The sequence below is a fragment of the Ictalurus punctatus genome, chromosome 8 (assembly GCF_001660625.3).
Source record: "Ictalurus punctatus breed USDA103 chromosome 8, Coco_2.0, whole genome shotgun sequence".
NCBI classification, from domain to species: Eukaryota; Metazoa; Chordata; class Actinopteri; order Siluriformes; family Ictaluridae; genus Ictalurus; species Ictalurus punctatus.
Window position 1 is genome coordinate 7,124,048 of NC_030423.2, and position 19,919 is coordinate 7,143,966.

General features: G+C 42.2%; 1 protein-coding gene across 3 annotated transcripts in view; it reads left to right on the top strand.

The window, feature by feature from the left end:
- Window positions 1-19,919, top strand: part of gria1a (glutamate receptor, ionotropic, AMPA 1a) — a 145,851-nt gene that overhangs the window by 37,155 nt on the left and 88,777 nt on the right. For 2 of the 3 annotated variants that reach the window (XM_053682145.1, XM_017475174.3), the window contains exon 3: window positions 1,387-1,626. The exons of the other annotated variant lie outside the window; for it this stretch is intronic. In XM_053682145.1, coding sequence (XP_053538120.1) covers window positions 1,387-1,626 — 240 coding nt within the window. The remainder of the gene's footprint in view (window positions 1-1,386; window positions 1,627-19,919) is intronic. 3 annotated transcript variants of the gene reach the window in all.

Here is a 19,919-nt window from a genome sequence, read left to right on the forward strand (position 1 = left end):
AAGGCAATTTTTCACGGCCTTCTTTGCTCATATTTACCAAGGGTGCCAATATTAGTGGAGGGTACTATTAGTGGAGACTGAAAATGCAGTCAGTATCAGATAACACAAAGCTTTACATAAGATGGTATGTACTTGTACTTCTGAGCTTTGCCTTTGGTTTACAGAGTGCAAGTGTCCATTATTTGAAATTTAGTTATCTGACATCCTAATAAGTCCTAAATATCTATCCGTCACTGTTAATGGTTTATTATGGAAAACTAAGTGTTTTAATAGTAACAGGAAGATAAATTAATACAGGTTGCTAGTTCATGACATAAAGCAGTTGCTGGCTTGTGGTAAAAAAAAAAAAAAGGGACCATTCAAGATAGCCACTGATGGCATATAATGCGTGGAATCTGATCTGATGTGCCATATGTCTTCAGTAATAGCTAAAACCGAGGGAGGCAGACTCCACCTCTTTTAGTCTCATTCTCTCTCTTTTACCCCAAGCAGAATTATAGTGATAGTTGTGATCAGCTACATGTCTAGCAGCTTTGTAAAACACTATATGAAATATTACCCGTTAGGTAATTGTAGCTTCTGTGATAATCATTTTTGTGGTGTGGGAAAAATATTTTTGGCATGATAGTATAAATAGGTTGGAAGATTTACTGTTTTTCTGCCCTTACTGTTATATGTATAAGATAGCTCGGTTTATGCCTATATCTGCATTAAATTTAGTGCACAAGAAGCTCACTGATGGCACCACACATGGGCATTTGCCGGTATCCTAGGCACAGATGCCAACTTTCTCCTGCTTGTGTGCCACATAGTAGTGGCTCAGCCTGTTTGCTGGGTGACAGCCATGCCAGTTTACCCTGAGCCCCCAGTACTCCCTCAGGCATCTCCTGCTGAACCCTGGGCCTTCAACAGAAAACTGACTTGTATTTCAATCTGTTTGAAACAAGCACTGAAATACGAGTCTTATGGATACAGTAAGAAGAAAATCCTAACCAGGGCACAGATAGCGGCAAGGAAAGGATTGCCAGATTCAGAATTAACCTAGTGGAGAATCCTGGTTTAGGAAATAGTTTAAGAAACAGATGGCGGCTATTTTACTTTACTGGAGAAGCAGGCATTGTGGTAGTTAGAATTAGTGGAGTGTATTGATTAGCATTCTTCATGAGCCACCCAGCCCCTATAAGCACTCAGCATGAGCCAATTCACACTGAAGGAACAGCCTCATTATTGCTTTTCTATTTATTTATTCCAACTGCATTAATTTATGGATATTAGTATGTCAGTAACTACCAAGACTCTTTTTGTGCATACGTTAACAGTGCAAAAAAAGTTATGTCTCTGTTTTTAAAATCTGCATACCTTAACACTTGTCTTGTTATGTTGCAGTTTGTTCGCAGTTTGCAAAAGGAGTGTATGCCATCATTGGTGTACACGACAGGAAGACGGTGAGCATGCTGATGTCATTTTGTGGTGCGCTGCACGTCTGTTTTGTGACACCCAGCTTCCCCATTGAGACCTCCAATCAATTTGTGATTCAACTGCGGCCTGAGTTGCAGGACGCCTTGGTTGGGGTCATTGAACACTACAAGTGGACCAAGTTTGTCTACATGTATAGCTCTGATTCAGGTGGGCATCAAGTTGAAATCAGTGGGGTTCAAGACAAATTTTTTATTGGTACATAAAAATTATTTAAAAATTACAATTTAGATTCAACATTAAATTAGAAGTTTGAAAAAGTTCCTTAGCGTGGCTTAGTTGGCCGTGTTGTTTCTATAAGGATGTTGCAGATATAGAGATAGAAATAGCCAGGACATGGTTGCCATAGTAACTAGGAAAGTGTCATGGTATCCAAGAAAGCTTTATTATGGCTGCTAAATGCTGTAAACACTAAATAGTACTGTAATGTGATGTAATATTTTGGCATAACTTACTGCAACATGCACATTTGCATACATTAACAGTGCAATTCCTACTGTTAAACTACTGACACTGTATTCTGACACCTTTTTGATTGTATAATCCTCTCATGCCTTCTTCAAAATATCCATGTAACACTAGTTCATGGAACAATCTTAATTCAGATTTTTGATGATTTTTTGAACATTAGCAAAAATTTTATAAATAACAAATTGTGATTTTGACACACCATTTGTTCAAACAATACTGGTAATCTAGTTTGACTCTACTGACCATGAAAGTGGGACTTGTTCTATTTGTGTTCTTTGTGTGTGTGTGTCTATGTGTGTGTGTGTGTGTGTGTGTGTGTGTGGGTGCCTGTGTGTTCCAAAAACAGCATTCTATTGTATCTTTCCTTAGAGAATGAGCACACCGCTTCCTGCTCTCTATGCTTTTTATGTTAATTTATCTATTCAGTGCCTTTTGGATGATGATTAAATAATCTTACCAGAATACAAAGTGTCATTCTGAAGGTACGCTTACAAATACAGCGATTTTATTGCTACATGTCGCCAGTCACTGTACTATAAAGTCGCATGTAGGTGTTCCAGCTATTGGTTTCCATAGTAACACGGGTGGTACAACTAGCATGCCATTTTTGACAACCAACCAGTTTTCTTGGCGATAAAATGAAACATTCTGAAGGGAGAGTTTGTATATAAAATTCACCAGTGTATATATGCATCACATCCTAAGAGATCAAGGAAAAGCAGTGTGTGCTCTTTGCCATTGTGACCATCTATCTGTGGCAAAATCGTGAATGCCAATTAGCTTAGCTTAGCTTATGGCCTTAGTGCATTTAAAACAACATAATAATAATAATAATAATAATAATAATAATAATAATGAAACATTAATTTTTTGTTGCAATTGAGCAAAATCCTGGTGTAGCTCCTATATCTAAGTGAACATTAGCATCAGGGTCTCATTCACTATCTGTTTGATGGTGACTGGGAGCAGGCCCGCAGCTCCTCGGCTATGGCTTCCATGGTTCCTGGGTGAAGTCTTTGGTACTGCTTTGGCGCTGCTTCAGCGCCCGGGACCAACAGACACTTCACCCAAAATAGGAGTTACATCTGGATTTGGCTCAATTGCAACAAAAAGTGAGTGTTTTATTATTATTATTATTTTTATAATTATTATTATTTAAACATGCTAACAACATAAGCTAAGCTAATTGATCATTGCTGCATAGGCGCTACTTCTGCTAGCAAGCATGGGAGGCTATGGATCACATGTGCTACTGTCTTCACTCCCATTGGTAGTCACTGCACCAAGTCACTCCAAATTTGCATAATTTTTAACTTTTCCCAGCTTTATTGTGTCGCTGGACATGCCCACATCTAGTTGCCAGCAGTTGCTGTTGCTCAAGTTGCCAGCTCTCATTGAAAATGAATGGTCTCTGGTCGCTTTGTCACGGTGAGTCACTGTATGTGTGAGTGCACCTTGAGGTAGCACAAAGCAACAGTAGGTACAAAAATTTCTGATTACTTTATCATCAAAATGAGTGTTCCCTAACAGATGCTTCTTATGCATGTCATTTGCATGACCAATACCATCTGCATGGAAACTTCCCATTGCATCTTTACTGCATTGGCATGGCATGATCATCTGCATTTGTGCCTAGCTACTGGTCTCAGTACCCTGGAATTGTCTTTTTGCATGAATATAGAAAACAAATGTTTGTATAGTCTCTCTCCCAAATTTACAAATGTGCATGAGTGTGGCTTGCGAGGCTGACACTTCAGGCCTCTGGAATGAACACAGCTGTAAGGCTACTGCCTGTTTTCAGCCAAGTGGGCCCAGCTGACACACAGGCTATAGCACCCCAGTGGACTGAACTGAAAAGCAGGTCCACAAACCTGACTGAGTTACACTCATTCTATCAGAAGTAATGGGCAAAAATTTTGGCAAAGTGTTTTAAAAAGCTTGTGTTTTAATTTATTTATTCATTTTCATATGATTCATTTACATGTGAATCATTTTCATGTGATTCATGTGATTCATTTACATGTGATTCATTTTCATGTGATTCATTTACCTTTTCTCTTCTCTCCTCCCTTCCCTTTCCCAAATATTTCATTGAGAAGAAGAAAAAAAACAACAAAAAACACAAAACAAAAACCCACCCATAAAACAAAGGGAGACAGCAGTGTTTCCCACCAAAAGTTGTCCACAATGTGAAAACAACTCAAAGAGTAAGCCGAACTAACCAACTAAATTACCTAAACAAAAAAAAAATCCAGTAAGAGAAAAGTCCCCTACTGACTTCAAATCTGATAAATAGTCTGCGCACTTTAACAAATATAATGTCCTTACCTTTTAAAGACTTGTAACAAATAATATAAAACAGTGTAGCATGTAAAGATGAGGAAACAACACTAATAAAATGAAATAAACTCTAACCCAGTCAGAGCATCAAAACAGAGAAGCACATTAATACAGAAGTAGATTTAAGAGGAGTGAGTCCACAAAATCTAGGCGAAGTAATGCACCAACAATATCTTCAATAAGAATCCGAATTCTGTAGAGCTGGAAGGCCGAGTGCAAAAAAAGAATAAATGTGAAAAAAACTCCACTATATAGGGGATGCAGTTCACCCCGATATCAGGAGTTTAACATAGTCTCCTGCTTCCTCCACTGAAATAAAGTCCTTCTGAACACCGTTATATGTAATGCGAAGCCGAGCTGGGTGAAGTATTCCATAGCGAGCTCCCTCAATACCACGAAGTTGACGTCAAACCTCGTTAAACGCGGCCCTGGCCCGGGCTGTCTTGGATGTGTAGTCAGGGAAAACGGAGATGATCAAATCCCTTGTGTTAATCTGCTGGATCTCTCTCGCACGGTGTAAAATATCAACACAGTCACTGTGATAGTGGAATCTGCACACAATAGCTCGTGGTCGTTCACCAGGCTTGGGCTTCGGCTGAAGGGTCCGGTGGGACCGGTCCAGAACCGGCTCCTTCTCCAGACCAAACGCCTCTTTTAACAAGGCCGCTACAGCAGCGGTTGTACAGGTGTCAGCGCCCTCTGGAACTCCGACTATTGCGCCGTGACTCCGACTCCAAATCCTCACATTTATTCTCTAATTGAGTCACGGTCGCAGTGAGAGACTCGATAGTAGTCTTCATATGAACTATGTCATCGGTGCAACTGGAGCGAGCGTGCCCCATTTCCCCAACAGTACCTTTCAGTGTTGATATGGTAGATTCGGTAGCGAATTAAGTCAAAATATATTGTATGACCGAAAAGCACTAATTAATTACAATTTTAACCAAAATCAGCAGGAGCCTCCAACTTCGTGTCCTACTCCATCGAACACCGAATTCGAATTTAAAAAGCTTGTGGAAGGTTTTGTAAGTCTCCAGCACATCTTGTCTGTAGGTTGACCAGATGCAAATGGACCAAATGTGGGACAAGTAGTAAGTTTGTGTGGGACAATGTTTCTGACACCCAAAGGCCTACCATTTTGATGTCTGTCTAAGTGAATAAGAAACATATATACTCGGCCCATTTATATTTATTTATATTTTGTGTCTTTTGTGTCTTTTGTGTCAAACAATGCAACAAAGAGAAACATTACTGCATAAAAAATCAACATCTACCTGTGCAATCAATTGTAGAATGTGCAGTGAGGTGAAGCAGTATGTAGGTGCGTAAGATCAGCATGTAGTTTATTGTGGGCAAAACAAAAATCATCATCATCACAGATCAAAACATGGGTCAATATATGGGTATGCAGCAGGAAAAAGGGATCCATAATCAGTGAACAAAAACACGCAAGCTGATCAAAACCAGGAAATAACTGTTAATTCTAGGACAAGGTGAAAAACAGGGAAACAATAACTCAGAGTTGTACAGAATGCATGATAAGACCCTGCACTGAAACTAGGACACACAAGGATATAAATAGGCAAACTGATCAGAAACTAATACAAAATAGGTGAGTACAATTAAGACACAAACCAGTGACAACACAGGGGCAGAGACAAGACTCAAACCAAAACATGGACAGTAATATCGCAAAATGCACATGGACAGTGATAAAAACAAACACGGAGGCATTGTTGGAATTACATGAAGTGTATGTAAAAATTTTCCTACTGAAAATCTGATGTAGTATATACAGGCTGAATAAATATACATCTTAGCTAGTATTTTGAAATGACATCTTATGAAGTATCTATAAAGTAGATGCTTAATTGATTTAGCACAGGAAATGTATGGTAACATGAAATGTGTGGGGCTGTGAAAAATTTTGTTTGAATGTCTTGTGCAAGGTGGATTCTTTCTTAATCATTCATTTTTAAAAATGCCTTTAGAAGAGAAACTAGAAGAAACTAGGCTAAAAGCATGTGCTATCCAGTCAAAAGACCCTAAAATTTGTGGTGGTTAGTTTAAATTAAAGAGCTAGCTAAGTGTAAGTGCAGCTTTTCTATTTACCATGCTTACAATTTGGAAGAGACACAGCCTTGAAACCCTTGACTTAAAAATGGGACACAGGTATGGATCTTTCAGTGTGATCTTTCAGCTGGCTCAGGTCCTGGGGATCTCGTATGGATTTGTAAGAGGAGCCGGAGACAACTGCTGCTCTATCTTGCTCTGTCTTCCGGGTCTGGCTCTCCGCCTTTCCCTTTCCCTATGTAAAGCCAAATCACCCTCGCTGACTCCGAGGGTAGAGGGTGCCATTGCACCAAAACCGACAGCAGCTCTCAAGCATATAAAGTGCAGCTTGAGGTGATTACTAGGGCAGTTGAAAAGTTGAATATAGACTGGGCCGGGGAAGAGGAAGTGGCTTGTAGCAGGCTGAATGAGCGCTTCCTCTCCAGTGAAAATAAATATAAATCTCCCATCACACCGGGGAAAATTCCACTTTTTTCCGGAAGTGCATGATGAGATATCACGCTTCTGGGGAAAACCACACACTAGCCATGTTTATAACCCCGCGACGTCTGATTACTCAGCCATCATGGGAAGTGAGCATCACGGCTATTTAGCGATGCCGAAGGTGGAGGAGGCGCTTGCGAGTCACTGGTCTCCATCAACGGCAGGTACTTTAGGGGGGCCAACTTTATATTCCAAGCCATGTAAGGCCACCTCAGTGTTGGTGGGCAAAGCCTATGCGGCAGCGGGTTTTGCTTATGGGTCACTGCATACAATGAGAGTGTTGCAGGCCTACCAAGCAGTCAAGCTGAGTGAGCTTCATACTGGGGAGGGAATTGGGCCTGAGCCAGTGGCAGAGCTGTGCCACGCCACAGATTTGTCTCTCTGGACGACCAAGCAAATGACCCGTCATATCGGCCGTTCAATGGGTAGCTTGGATGTGGCAGAGAGGCACCTATGGCTCAACCTCTGAGGGATGGGGGAGAAAGATAAGGTCTACTTGCTGGAAGCCCCTGTTAAACCTTCCGGCCTGTTTGGCGGTGCGGTAAATGCCATCGCCGACAGATTTTGCAAGGCAAAACTGCAAACGGTGCCATTCAGCCAGTTCCTTCCCCGTCATGACGAGTTCGTCCCGGGCATCCATAAGTGGAGCCTGGGCCAGCGCTAGTGCGAGGGAGGTGCAGAAGGCGAGTGTGGCAACTTGCCTTCCCCCGCGGAGAGCCGGGGGGATCAGGCGGCCACAGCCGCAGCCTGCTAACTGGCCTGATCTAAAAAGGATCACAAAAGCAAAGCAGGCAAAGAAGGAACAGTCCTGATGGGCCATGGAGGGACGTATCAGGGGACATGAGGTTGTTAGGGCAGATAGCCCCCAGTGCTACTGTAGGGCCTGCCCAAACCAAGGCCGTCCCACATTTTCAGCCTTCTATGGTCAGCGAGCTGTCACAGGGCAACGAAAATCTGATGCTTTCCCTCCAAAAGAATGTGGAAAAGCTAACGCCACTAAAAGACCATCTGGCAGCATGGAAACTACTGCCAAATGTGTCTCCATGGGTTCTGTCTACAATAGAAAAGGGTTAGCAGGTCCAGTTCCCCCCTGGGTTCCCCCTCTGAGTTCTCCCCCCTGAGTTGCCCCTCTGACCCCCCTGGTTCAGAGGTGTGCTCATCACAGTAGTCAGCACAGAGCAGAGCCCAACGTTAGCGCAGGAAGTAAGATCCCTTTTGGACAAAGGGGCCATAGAACATCTACCACGTTCCCTAAAGGAGGGAGGTTTTTACAGCCATTATTTCCTGGTCCGCAAAAAAGATGGGAGCATGCGGCCAATTTTAGATCTGCATCATGTGAACCGTACTCTTCGGATATACAGGTTCAAGATGTTGACGCTCAAATGTATTGTGCCACAGATTCAGTTCGAGGACTGGTTTGTGATGATAGATCTGAAAGATGCATATTTCCACATAGGAATATCGCCCAGTCACAGGAAGTTCCTGTGGTTTGCGTTTGGAGACAATGCATACCAAATCCGAGTTCTTCCCTTCGGGTTAGCTTTATACCCTCGCACCTTCACAAAGTGCATGGATGCTGCTCTGGCTCCCTTGCGACTCCAGGGAAGCCGTGTACTAAACTACCTGAAGGACTGGTTACATCTAGGTTAATCCAAGGAACTGGTGCTTCAACATCGAGATGTTGTTCTCGCGCATATGAGGAGCTTGGGGCTCAGGTTGAACCTCGTGAAAAGTATGTTTTCTCCAGTGCAGAGGGCAGATTTTCTAGCAGTTATATTGGATTCTAATATGATGAGGGCGTTTCTATCCCCAACAAGCATAGTCTGGGCATCCCCTCCAGTCTGTGCGAGAGACTGTTGGGCCTTATGGCAGCAGCAGCCAATGTCATACCATTGGGTCTATTGCACATGAGACCGTTTCAATGGTGGCTGAAAAGTCAGAGGTTTTATCTGATGATGAAATCTCTAAGAGTAATCAGTGTCACACAGCGATGCCTATGTGCTCTGAGTATTTGGAGGTCTCCCCAGTTTCTAGCCTCGGGTCACACTCTAGGGGTGTCTCCTTATCGCAAGAGGGTAATGACAGATGCCTCCCTCATGGGGTGGGGTGCAGTCTTAGATGACTGTCCAGCTCATGGTCTTTGGAGCAGCCCTCATCTGGAGTGGCATATAAATCGCCTAGAGATGCGGGCCGTATTCCTAGCACTGAATTTCTTTCTTTCTCGGTAAAGAGAGTCACCATGTGTTAGTTGTGACAGATAACACAGCGGTGGTCTCATATATCAACCACCAGAGAGGGTTACGTTCACGCCCCCTGTTCAGGTAGGCACAACTAGTCCTTCTCTGGGAAAGTTCTTGTCAATGAGTGCACTGTACATTCCGGGCAGCCAGAATGTGGGGTCAGACATCCTGTCGAGGCAGGACCTGGGGGTTGGAGGCTCCATCCACAAGTGGGGGAGTCCATATGGCAGAGAATCGGAGGAGCGGAAGTGGATGTGTTAGCCTCTGAGGAGACAACACACTGCCCGCTGTGGTTTGCTCTCACTCCTACTGCACCATTTGGGGCTGGACGCCATGGTGCACATGTGGCCGAGGTCACATCTATATGCTTTTCCCCCAGTCGCTCTGATCCCACAAGTTGTAGTGAGAGTTTTCCAAGACCGTATACGTCTGCTGCAAGTAGCACCTTATTGGCCAGCTCGAATATGATTCTCGGAGATAATAACCCTGCTCGACGGCACTCCTTGGGAGATTCCAATTGACAGGGATCTACTGTCTCAAGCCGGAGGGCTGATTTATCACCCTCGGACGGAACTGTGGAAACTGTGGGTCTGGCCCCTGAGGGGCACCAGCTCATAGATTCTGGTCTCACAACTGAGGTTATAGAGACCATGTTAAATGCTAGAGCACCATCCACAAGGAAATTGTATCTGCTCAAGTTGCGGCTTTTTGTCTTGTGGTGTGACGTCAGCTAGACCCAGTGAACTGCGCAATAGCTACAGTCCTGAAGTTCTTACAAGGACGTTTCTCAGCGGGGTTGGCGCCTTCTATAATCAGGATTTACGGGGCCACCATTTCGGCCAGCCACACCCCTGTTGATGGAGCCTCTGTGGGGCAACAGCCTCTAACTTCGAGGTTCATGCATGGTGTCAGGCTGAGGCCCATCTGCAGGTCGCTTGTACCTTCCTGGGACCTTTCTATGGTCCTGGAAGATCTGTCAGGGGCCCCATTTGAGCCCTTAGAGTCAGCCTCTGAAAAGCTTCTGACTCTAAAGGTAGCTGTTCTGCTGGCCCTGACATCTCTGAAGCGAGTAGGAGATCTACAAGCTCTCTCTGTTGCCCCTTCCTGCCTTGACTTTGCACCTGGATTAGCCAAGTCCTTCCTGTATCCAAGGCCGGATTATATTCCTAAGGTGCCTACATCGGCTCCCCATCCTGTGGTGTTGCAGGCTTTCTGCTCTCCTCTGTTCCTCACACTGGAACAAGAGAGGATGCACCTGCTGTGCTCATGAAGGGCTCTCTGTACTTACGTCCACCGCTCCGGCCGGTGGCGTAAGTCGGAGCAGCTGCTGGTCTGCTTTGGTGGCGACAGTAGAGGTGATGCTGTGTCAAAGCAGCGCATCTCTAATTTGACAGTGGAAACAAACTCTATTGCTTATGAGGTGTGCGATCTCGCTACGCCTCTGGACATAAGGGCTCATTCCACAAGGGCAGTCGCCTCCTCAAAGGCTTTGTCCAAAGGGGTATCCTTACAAGATGTGTGTGCTGCTGCAGGGTGGTCTACGCCACACACATTCATTTGTCATTCCACCCCGGGCTCGAGTGTCTTGCAGTGACCCTCAGGCTTGAGTCTTTTTGAATAGGCCGTACCCTCGGTATGACAGAGTGGGTATTCTCGTTCCCATAGTGTTATGCTAAACACAACGTCGAGTTCCCTTTAAAAGGGAACATCTGGGTTACGCATGTAACACTGTTCCCTGAGAAGGGAACAAGACATTAAGTAGCTTTGTCATACCAGGGCAGGCCTGTGATTTGCATCTTCGCTTCAGATAATAGAGGTTGATGGCGTGGTTCACAAGTGCCATATATATCATGTGACGCGCTTAATTGCCATGTCACTTGATCATGGCAGGCCTATAAATAGAGGCATGATTTTACACAAGCTTCAGATGCCAGTCATGCGTGCAAGGGCGCTCCCATAGTGTTATGCTAAACGCAACGTCTCGTTCCCTTCTCAGGGAACAGGGTTCCATGCGTAACCCAGACATTATGCCACAATGATGAGACCCCATGTTTTAATGCTCAACCCTAATGATTTCATAATAGGAACTGCAATTTACTGATTGGTTGTAGAATTCTTTAGCCCTCCCATTCAACTATCACTGGTTGGTTTTATTGTTGTTTGCTTAAATTAAATTCTTTTTATATATTAAAAAAAATATGTACAGACATATTTAATTTTATATTTATATTATTCAGTCTTTAGAAAGTTGGTACTTTCTGCTAGCAATCGAGTACTAAGCTGTAACCCCAGCCCAGGACATTACATCACCAGCAGAGATCTAGAATCTCCAGAATTGTAGCAGAAACTCTTCAGAAAACTTACATTACATTACATTTACATTTATTCACTTAGCAGACGCTTTTATTTAAAGCGACTTACAAATGAGAAATATACAAGCAAAGCGATATCAAGCTGAGAACAATACAATAAGTGCTACCATAAGAGATCTATTAATTGAATTCCAGAAGAAGCAAAGTGCAGAGTAGAGGTGTAAGTGCTTTTTTTTATTTATTTATTCATTTTTATTATGAGTTGGTTAGGTGTTCATAGAAGAGGTGGGTCTTTAGTTGTTTTTTGAAGATGGTGAGAGATTCTGTGGTCCGGATTGAGATTGGAAGTGCATTCCACCACTGAGGAACAGTTAGTGTGAAGGTTTTGGAAAGGGACCTTGCGCCATGCTGAGTTGGAACTGCTAAACGTCGGTCGCTAATCGATCGCAGATTGCGAGAGGGAATGTAGGCCTTCAGGAGAGAGTTGAGGTAGGAGGGTGCTGTTCCTGACAAGGTCTTGTAGGTGAGCATCAAGGCCTTGAACTTGATGCAGGCAGCTACAGGAAGCCAGTGGAGGGAGATGAAGAGGGGTGTGACATGGGTTCTCTTGGACTGGTTGAAGACGAGGCGCGCTGCAGTATTCTGAATCATCTCAAGGGGTTTGATGGAGCTGGCTGGGAGGCCTGAAAGCAGTGAGTTGCAGTAGTCCAGTTTAGAGATAACAAGAGCCTGGACTAGAATCTGTGTAGCCTGTTTGGTGATGTAGGGTCGGATTTTCTTGATGTTGTAAAGGATGAACCTACAGGACCTTGCAGTTGCTGAGATATGGTCTGCAAAGGTCAAGCCATCATCAAGAATCACCCCAAGGTTCCTGGCCGTCCTGGTTGGCATGAGTGTGAGTGAGCCGAGCTGTACAGTGAGGTTGTGGTTGATTGAGGGACAGGCTGGGATGACGAGAAGCTCAGATTTTGCCAGGTTAAGTTTAAGATGGTTTTCCTCCATCCAGACCGAGATGTCTGAAAGGCAAGCAGAGATGCGTACAGAGACGGATGGATCGTCAGGCTGGAAGGACAAATGGAGCTGGGTGTCATCAGCATAGCAATGATATGAGAAGCCATGAGACTCAATCACCTGCCCTAGAGATGTGGTGTAGATAGAAAAGAGGAGTGGATCCAGAACTGACCCCTGTAGAACGCCAGTTGTGAGTTGCTGAGTTTCAGAAATACCTCCCCTCCATGATACCTTGAAGGAACAGTCAGAGAGATAGGATTCTACCCAGCGCAGAACCGTTCCAGTGATGCCCAAGCTGGAGAGAGTTGACAGGAGGATCTGATGGTTCACAGTGTCGAAAGCAGCAGAGAGGTCAAGTAGGATGAGGACAGATGATCTAGAGGTTGCTCTTGCTAGTCGTAAGGCTTTAGTGACGGAAAGCAGAGCAGTCTCCGTGGAGTGGTTGCTCTTGAAGCCAGACTGCTTGGTGTCCAGGAGGTTGTTCTGTGTGAGAAAATTTGAGAGTTGATTAAAAACGGCTCTTTCAAGAGTTTTCGAAAGAAAAGGGAGAAGGGAAACAGGTCTGTAGTTGTCAACTATAGCAGGGTTGAGTGATGTTTTTTTAAGCAGTGGGGTAACCTGGGCTTGCTTAAATGAGGTAGGGTATGTGCCAGTAGAGAGCGATGTGTTAAAGATGTGTGTGAGTGCAGGTAATAGTGTGGGAGAGATGGACTGAAGGTGAGAAGGGATAGGGTCAAGAGGACAGGTTGTGGGATGGCTAGAGAGGAGGAGTTTAGAGACATCAGTCTCTGAGAGGAGAGAGGAGGAAGTCAGTTGGGAGTTACCCGGAGTAGGAGTCAGTCTATGCATGTCTGGGGCTGAGAACAGCTTTCTGATTGATGTAACCTTGTTGGTAAAGAAAGTCGCAAAGTCATCTGCAGTGAGAGAAGTAGCGGAAGGGGGAGGAGGGGGACAGAGTAGAGAGGAAAAGGTTCTGAAAAGAATGCGGGTGTTGGGAGAACTAAGAATCTTCTCTTGGTAGAATGTGGCTTTAGCAATGGAGATGCTATTGGAAAAAGAAGAGAGGAGTGTCTGGTAATTGGTTAGGTCAATTGGGTTGTTTGATTTGCGCCATTTCCTTTCAGATGCTCTTAGTTTGGCCCGGCTGCTATGCAGAGGTTCTGAGAGCCAAGGACTAGAGGGTGATGTGCGAGCAGGTCTGGAGGTTAGGGGGCATATGCTGTCAAGAGAAGATGTTAGAGTGGAACATAACATGTCGGTTACGGTGTTTAGGTCAAGTGAGGAAAGGTGGCTTTGGGAGGGAAGTAAGGTTGTGACAACAGAGGAGAAATGTGAGGGGGAAAGAGAGCGAAGATTGCGACGAAAAGAGATAGAGGGAGGAGACATTGATGGTGGTGAGGGGAGAGAAATAGAGAACTGGATAAAGAAATGGTCAGAGGTGTGGAGAGGAGTAATGAGAAGATTATGTGTGGTGCAATTACGTGTGAGGATGAGGTCAAGCTGTTTACCAGCTTTGTGGGTTGCTGGTGTGATGAACTGCTTGAGAAAACTTCATTCAGAAATCTTCAAATTTTGAATTTACTGTATATAAATTTTCTAAGTAACTTTGTGATGTCTTCTGTCTCTTAATGATTGAGTAAATTTTTAACCTTACTACAGATTGCCTATGCTGTGTTTGCCCATTTATTCTTTGCACAATTCTTTTACCACCCCAAAGTTAGTTTGCATCTCACTGTATTTTCACCATTGCCTTTCACCAGTTGGAGATCTGAATTATGTTACCTGCGTGCATTTGACTTTTGCTTGTATTTTATCTTCACCAAATGTTTTAAGCTCATTTCAAAATTAAATTAAAATAACACCCAAAATCTGTATATTAATGGACATTTTAATATTTTTTAAATAATTGTGACAGATTTTTTATACTGCAATATGTTATGGTTTGTTTGTTTTTTGTTGTTTTTTTGCTTCTTCGCTGCATTCTGCTCAGTGCAGCTTGTCTGTGCCCTTGGATTTATAAATCTTTTGTGTGTGTGTGTGTGTGTGTGTGTGTGTGTGTGTGTGTGTGTGTGTGTGTGTGTGTGTGTGTGTGTGCCTGTTTTGAAGCAAGGCAATCACAGAAACAGCTGGGATAATGCCAAGAAACTCCTACAAACGCTAAATAATTATTACCGAACAATAAAAGAGCAAACTTTTGAAGCTTTTTTATTTCAGTTTTGGATTTGAACAGTGACATGCTGCTTATTGTTACATTACAGAATGATTAGCTACTTTACTGGTATATAATGTTTTTAAGATGTCAATTCCACATTTTCTGAGCCATAAACACAAAGTTACTCAGTGGCCAACTAGCTCACTTTCTAGCTCATTTTCTGTTAACTGAAACTTCTAAATTATTGCCCTGATGGTGGAAAGGCATTTTCAATGCTTTTGCTATTTTCTTATAGCCACTTCCCATTTTGTGAAGCTCAACAACATTTTGCCACACATCACAGCTACAGTATCTCACAAAAGTGAGTACACCCCTCATATTTGTGTAAATATTTGATTATATCTTTTAATGTGACAACAATGAAGAAATGACACTTTGCTACAATGTAAAGTAGTGAGTGTACAGCTTGTATAACAGTGTAAATTTGCTGTCCCCTCAAAATAACTCAACATACAGCCATTAATGTCTAAACCGCTGGCAACAAAAGTGAGTACACCCCTAAGTGAAAATGTCCAAATTGGGCCCAAACCATGGCAAGGCCTGTTCTGAGTGGAATCTGTCCTGTTAAACCGCTGTATGGTCTTGGCCACCATGCTACAGCTCAGTGTCAGGGTCTTGGCAATCTTCTTATAGCCTAGGCCATCTTCTTATAGCCTAGGCCATCTTTATGTAGAGCAACAGTTCTTTTTTTCAGATCCTCAGACAGTTCTTTTCCATGAGATGCCATGTTTAACTTCCAGTGACCAGTATGAGGGCGTGTGAGAGAGATGACACCAAATTTAACACACCTGCTCCCCATTCACAAGTGAGACCTTGTAACACTAACAAGTCACATGACACTGGGGAGGGAAAATGGCTAATTGGGCCCAATTTGGACATTTTCACTTAGGGGTTTACTCACTTTTGTTGCCAGAGGTTTAGACATTAATGGCTCTGAGTTGAGTTATTTTGAGGGGACAGTAAATTTGCAGTTACACAAGCTGTACACTCACTACTTTACATTGTAGTAAAGTGTCATTTCTTCAGTGTTGTCACATGAAGAGATATAATCAAATATTTACAAAAATGTGAGGGGTGTACTCACTTTTGTGAGATACTGTATATACATATTAAGTATGATGTGGTAAAGAGACAAATCCAAACAATTCGCTTGAATGATTTCTCGGACCAATCCTGTGGTCCAATTAATTAAATCCCCCAGTCACAACTTAAGTGTGTACCTGCTATTAGCTCACATTTACTGTTTGATGTGTAAAAATCTAAGAAAAACATATAGCCATGATTTCATCTCATCCTGTCATATACTATCTCTTTTTAAATGTGTAATGTGAGACATTCATGAAGAAAAATAAATCTTGGAAGGAAGTACACTATATGGACAATGTTTGTGGACATGTGTCCAACACACCCATATTTGGGCCTTCCCCAAAATAGTGGCAAAAAGTTCTACGCACATAACTGTGTAGAATGTCTGTATGATGTTGCATTACAATTTCCCTTCACTGGAAATAAGGGGCCTGGAATGAGATTTTCAAAAAGCACATATAAGTGTTATACGAGAAAAAGGGATGGAAGTTATACAAAAAGATTTTAAATGTACTTGTAAAAAAGATTAGAACTGCCTACAATGAAGTGTCAAATCTAACACTTTTATAATTAGAAATTGATTAAATATGCCATTTTTTATTTATAGTAATAAGGACAATGTCAAAAAGCCTAACAATAGGCATTACAATGAAAGCTAAAAACTTTAGGTGTGGTGTTTAGAATCTGAAAAATCTGACACGCATGCCGAACAGTAGCCTATTCCTATAACATTGCATGTTCTCGAAAGAAACAACAGAAACTCAAGTAAATATGAAGCATTGTTATGCTTTAACAAACATTTATGTGAAAGGTAGGCAAATTACAGATGACAACAAATTCTGACAAATGACAGATGACAAATTCTATAACACTATATTATATAATTATAATATAGCTGATTATAGCTCCATGTCACATTGTGCAACTGGATTCTAGATTTCCTCACCAACAGACCCCAGCACATGCGGATTGGCAGTAAAACCTCCTCCATTCTGACCCTCAACATTGGCATTCCACAGGGATGCATTCTGAGCCCGGTGCTGTATTCATTGTTTACATATGATTGTGTGGCTGTTCACAGCTCCAACACTATAATTAAGTTTGTTGACGATACCACCATTGTGGGTCTGATCAACGATGACGAGACAGCCTACAGAGAGGAGGTGAGGTTCTTGGGATAATGGTGCCAGAGCAACAACCTGTTTCTTAATGGCAGTAAAAACTAAGGAGCTGGTGATTGAATTTATGAAACAGGATAAGGTACACACACCCATTAGAGGGGACAATAGAGAGGCTCAACAGCTTCAGATTCCTAGGGGTGAACCTCACTTCTAGACCCACTTGGACTGAGCACACATCATCCATCATTAAAAAGGCTCACCAACGACTTTATTTCTTCAGGCGTCTTAAGAAAGCCAGGATGTCCACTACAGTCCTCACCACTTTTTACAGAAGTGCAGTGGAGTCTGTCCTTAGAGGGTATATTGCATTCTAGTATGGCAGCACTATTCGAACATGTACTGTGCAATTTGGAATAGTTTCTACCCCAATGTGATAAGACACTTTATAATAGCAATAATGTCACTGTCACTTTGTGCCTTATTGTATTGTCAGTATTGTCTTATTGTGAAACAGTTGTTATTTTTTTGTAATTCTTGTACATTTTTGTAATTTCTGCACACATGTACACTTGTGTACATAGAAGTGATGCATGTATTGTATTCCTGTCTTGTCTATAGTCTGTCGAGCAGCATTCAAGAAAGTTTTTCATTGTACTTTCTACATGGTACTGTACACAAGATAATAAACGATTTTGACTTCACTTTACAATTTGTAGGTTTTGCAGTTGTAACAGATTTTTGAGGGCTGATCTGAGTTAAAAGCTAGCTATATCTTTCAGAATCATTTTGTAGATGTGTTTACTTCATTATCTATTTAATTAGCTAGCATTAGAGTGAGCCTATTGTGCATGCTGCATTATTTTAATTTTGCAGTATCAAATTTTTAATTCCCTGTGACCTAGTTAAAGTCACAATTGTGTGTGTGTATATGTGTCAAAAATATTGGAACATGTGACTGACCAGTGGTTCTTAAAGCCCAGGTGTGCCCTGTTAATTTTATTGTTTAAACAATTAATAACTCAGAATGTCTACTATTGGTTTGAACCCTGGGTTTTGGCTGTGAAGACTGAATTTGTTTTTAAAAATGAAGAGTGCTGTCTAGGAAAGCAAGCCATTTTGAAGTTGAGAAAAGAAGGAACTTGATCCGAGCCATTGCACAAGCACTGGACATAGCCAGTACAACAATTTAGAATGTCCCGAAAAGAAAGAACCCAATGGTATACTAAGAACCGGACATCGAACAGGTCAGCCAAGGAAAACAACAGCAGGTGATGACAGAACCATTGTGAAAGCTGTGAAGAAAAATCCAAAAACAACAGTCAGTGACATCACCAACCACCTCCCCAGGGCAGGGGTGAAGGTATCACAATCCACTGTTCGAAGGAGACTGAGAGCAGAAATATAGAGGCCATACCAAAAGATGCAAACCATCAATTCAGCAGTAAGAATAGGAACGCCAAATTGGAATTCACAAGGAAATTCGGAGATGATCTGCTCATGATTCAAAACATACAAGCTCATTGGTCAAGCACGGTGGAGGTTTAGTCATCGGCTTGGGTTTGCATGGCTGCAATGGCTGGAACGGGCCATTAATCTGTATTGATGTAACCCATGATGGTAAAAGCAGAATGAATTTATAGGTCTACAGAAACATTTTCTCTGCTAATTTACAGAGAAATTCATCCAATCTAATTGGGAGGAACTTCATAATGTAGTAAGACAAAAAACTCTGCCAACACAACACACAAAAGTATTTCATTAGGGCAAATAATTTGAAGGTTTTATACTGGTCAAGTCAATCTCCAAATCTAAACCCAATTGAGCATACATTTCACTTCCTGACTGGAGGGAGAAAGCCCCTAAAACAAGCAACAACTGAAAGAGGCTGTGGTACTAGTCTAGAAAAGCATCTAGAAGAATGCAATAATTTGGTGATGCCAGTGGCTCGCTGGCTTGATACAGTTATTGCAAGCTAGGGACATGCAACCAAATATTAAGTGTTATTTACTTTAATACTTTAATTGGATGGTCTGCTACCAATATGCCATGTTCTAAGTTCTTTAACACATCTAGATGAAATAATCAAGAAATGAAAGCTGAAATTCTATATTCTCATATTCATTTTTACATCAAACACAAATTACTTGCTGTTCCAAAAAAAGATAAAGACAAAATAAAGTGGGTTATTAAGGTTTGGGCCACCATCAGCTGATAGAACACATTCAATGCATGTTTGCTAGACTCTAAAAGTCTCTGGAACTAAACAGGTGAGATGAACACTGTTCTTCCTAAAGATAATCCCTCAGTTGGTGATTTTATACCCACAGGCGTTCCACTGGTTTAAGATCTTTGTGATATACGTCATTTTATACTCATCAAACCATTCAGTAAGCTCTTGTGCCCTGTTGATGCAAACATTGTACCCACAAACCAGAATAGTTTTGTCTCCAGGATAGTCTCATTACAGGTATTAGTTAGAATAACTTTGTATTGATTCATGATGACCCTTCCCTCTAAGGGGCCAAGTAGACCCAAATGATGCCAACAAAATGCCCCCTACAGTATAAAAGAGCCACCATTTTTTTCTTTAATTTGTCAGCCATCTGTAAATGCTGAGGTTATCAGAAATTATCATTTTAGTACTGCTTTTTCATTTTCAAATTTTTTTCCAAGGGAGGATGAATGTTCCTTGGTCACATCTTCCTTTGCTCTGACCTTCACTTTGATGTCTGGCCAAGATTATTTGAACAACGTAAATAAATGCACTCTGCACATACTGTATATTCCCACTGTCTCTGTGGGAATGTATTACACAGAGCCTACATGACCATTTATTTTTGCACTGGAGGAAATCCCTAAATCACTTCTTGTCCTAGAATAGTAGCTGAAACGCTGAGCACTTTTTATTCTCATGTATGTTGAGTTTGAACCAGCTGTCAGCACCAGGTATGCCACCTCCATCCCCAACATCCAATCAGCTGCGGTGGGCCTATAATAGCATCACCTGTCACTGGCTTTCAATGTAAAACTCATTTAAACTGCATATTGCAGGCTATGTTTAAGACAGAGAGTGAGAACTACAGATGAAGAAGCT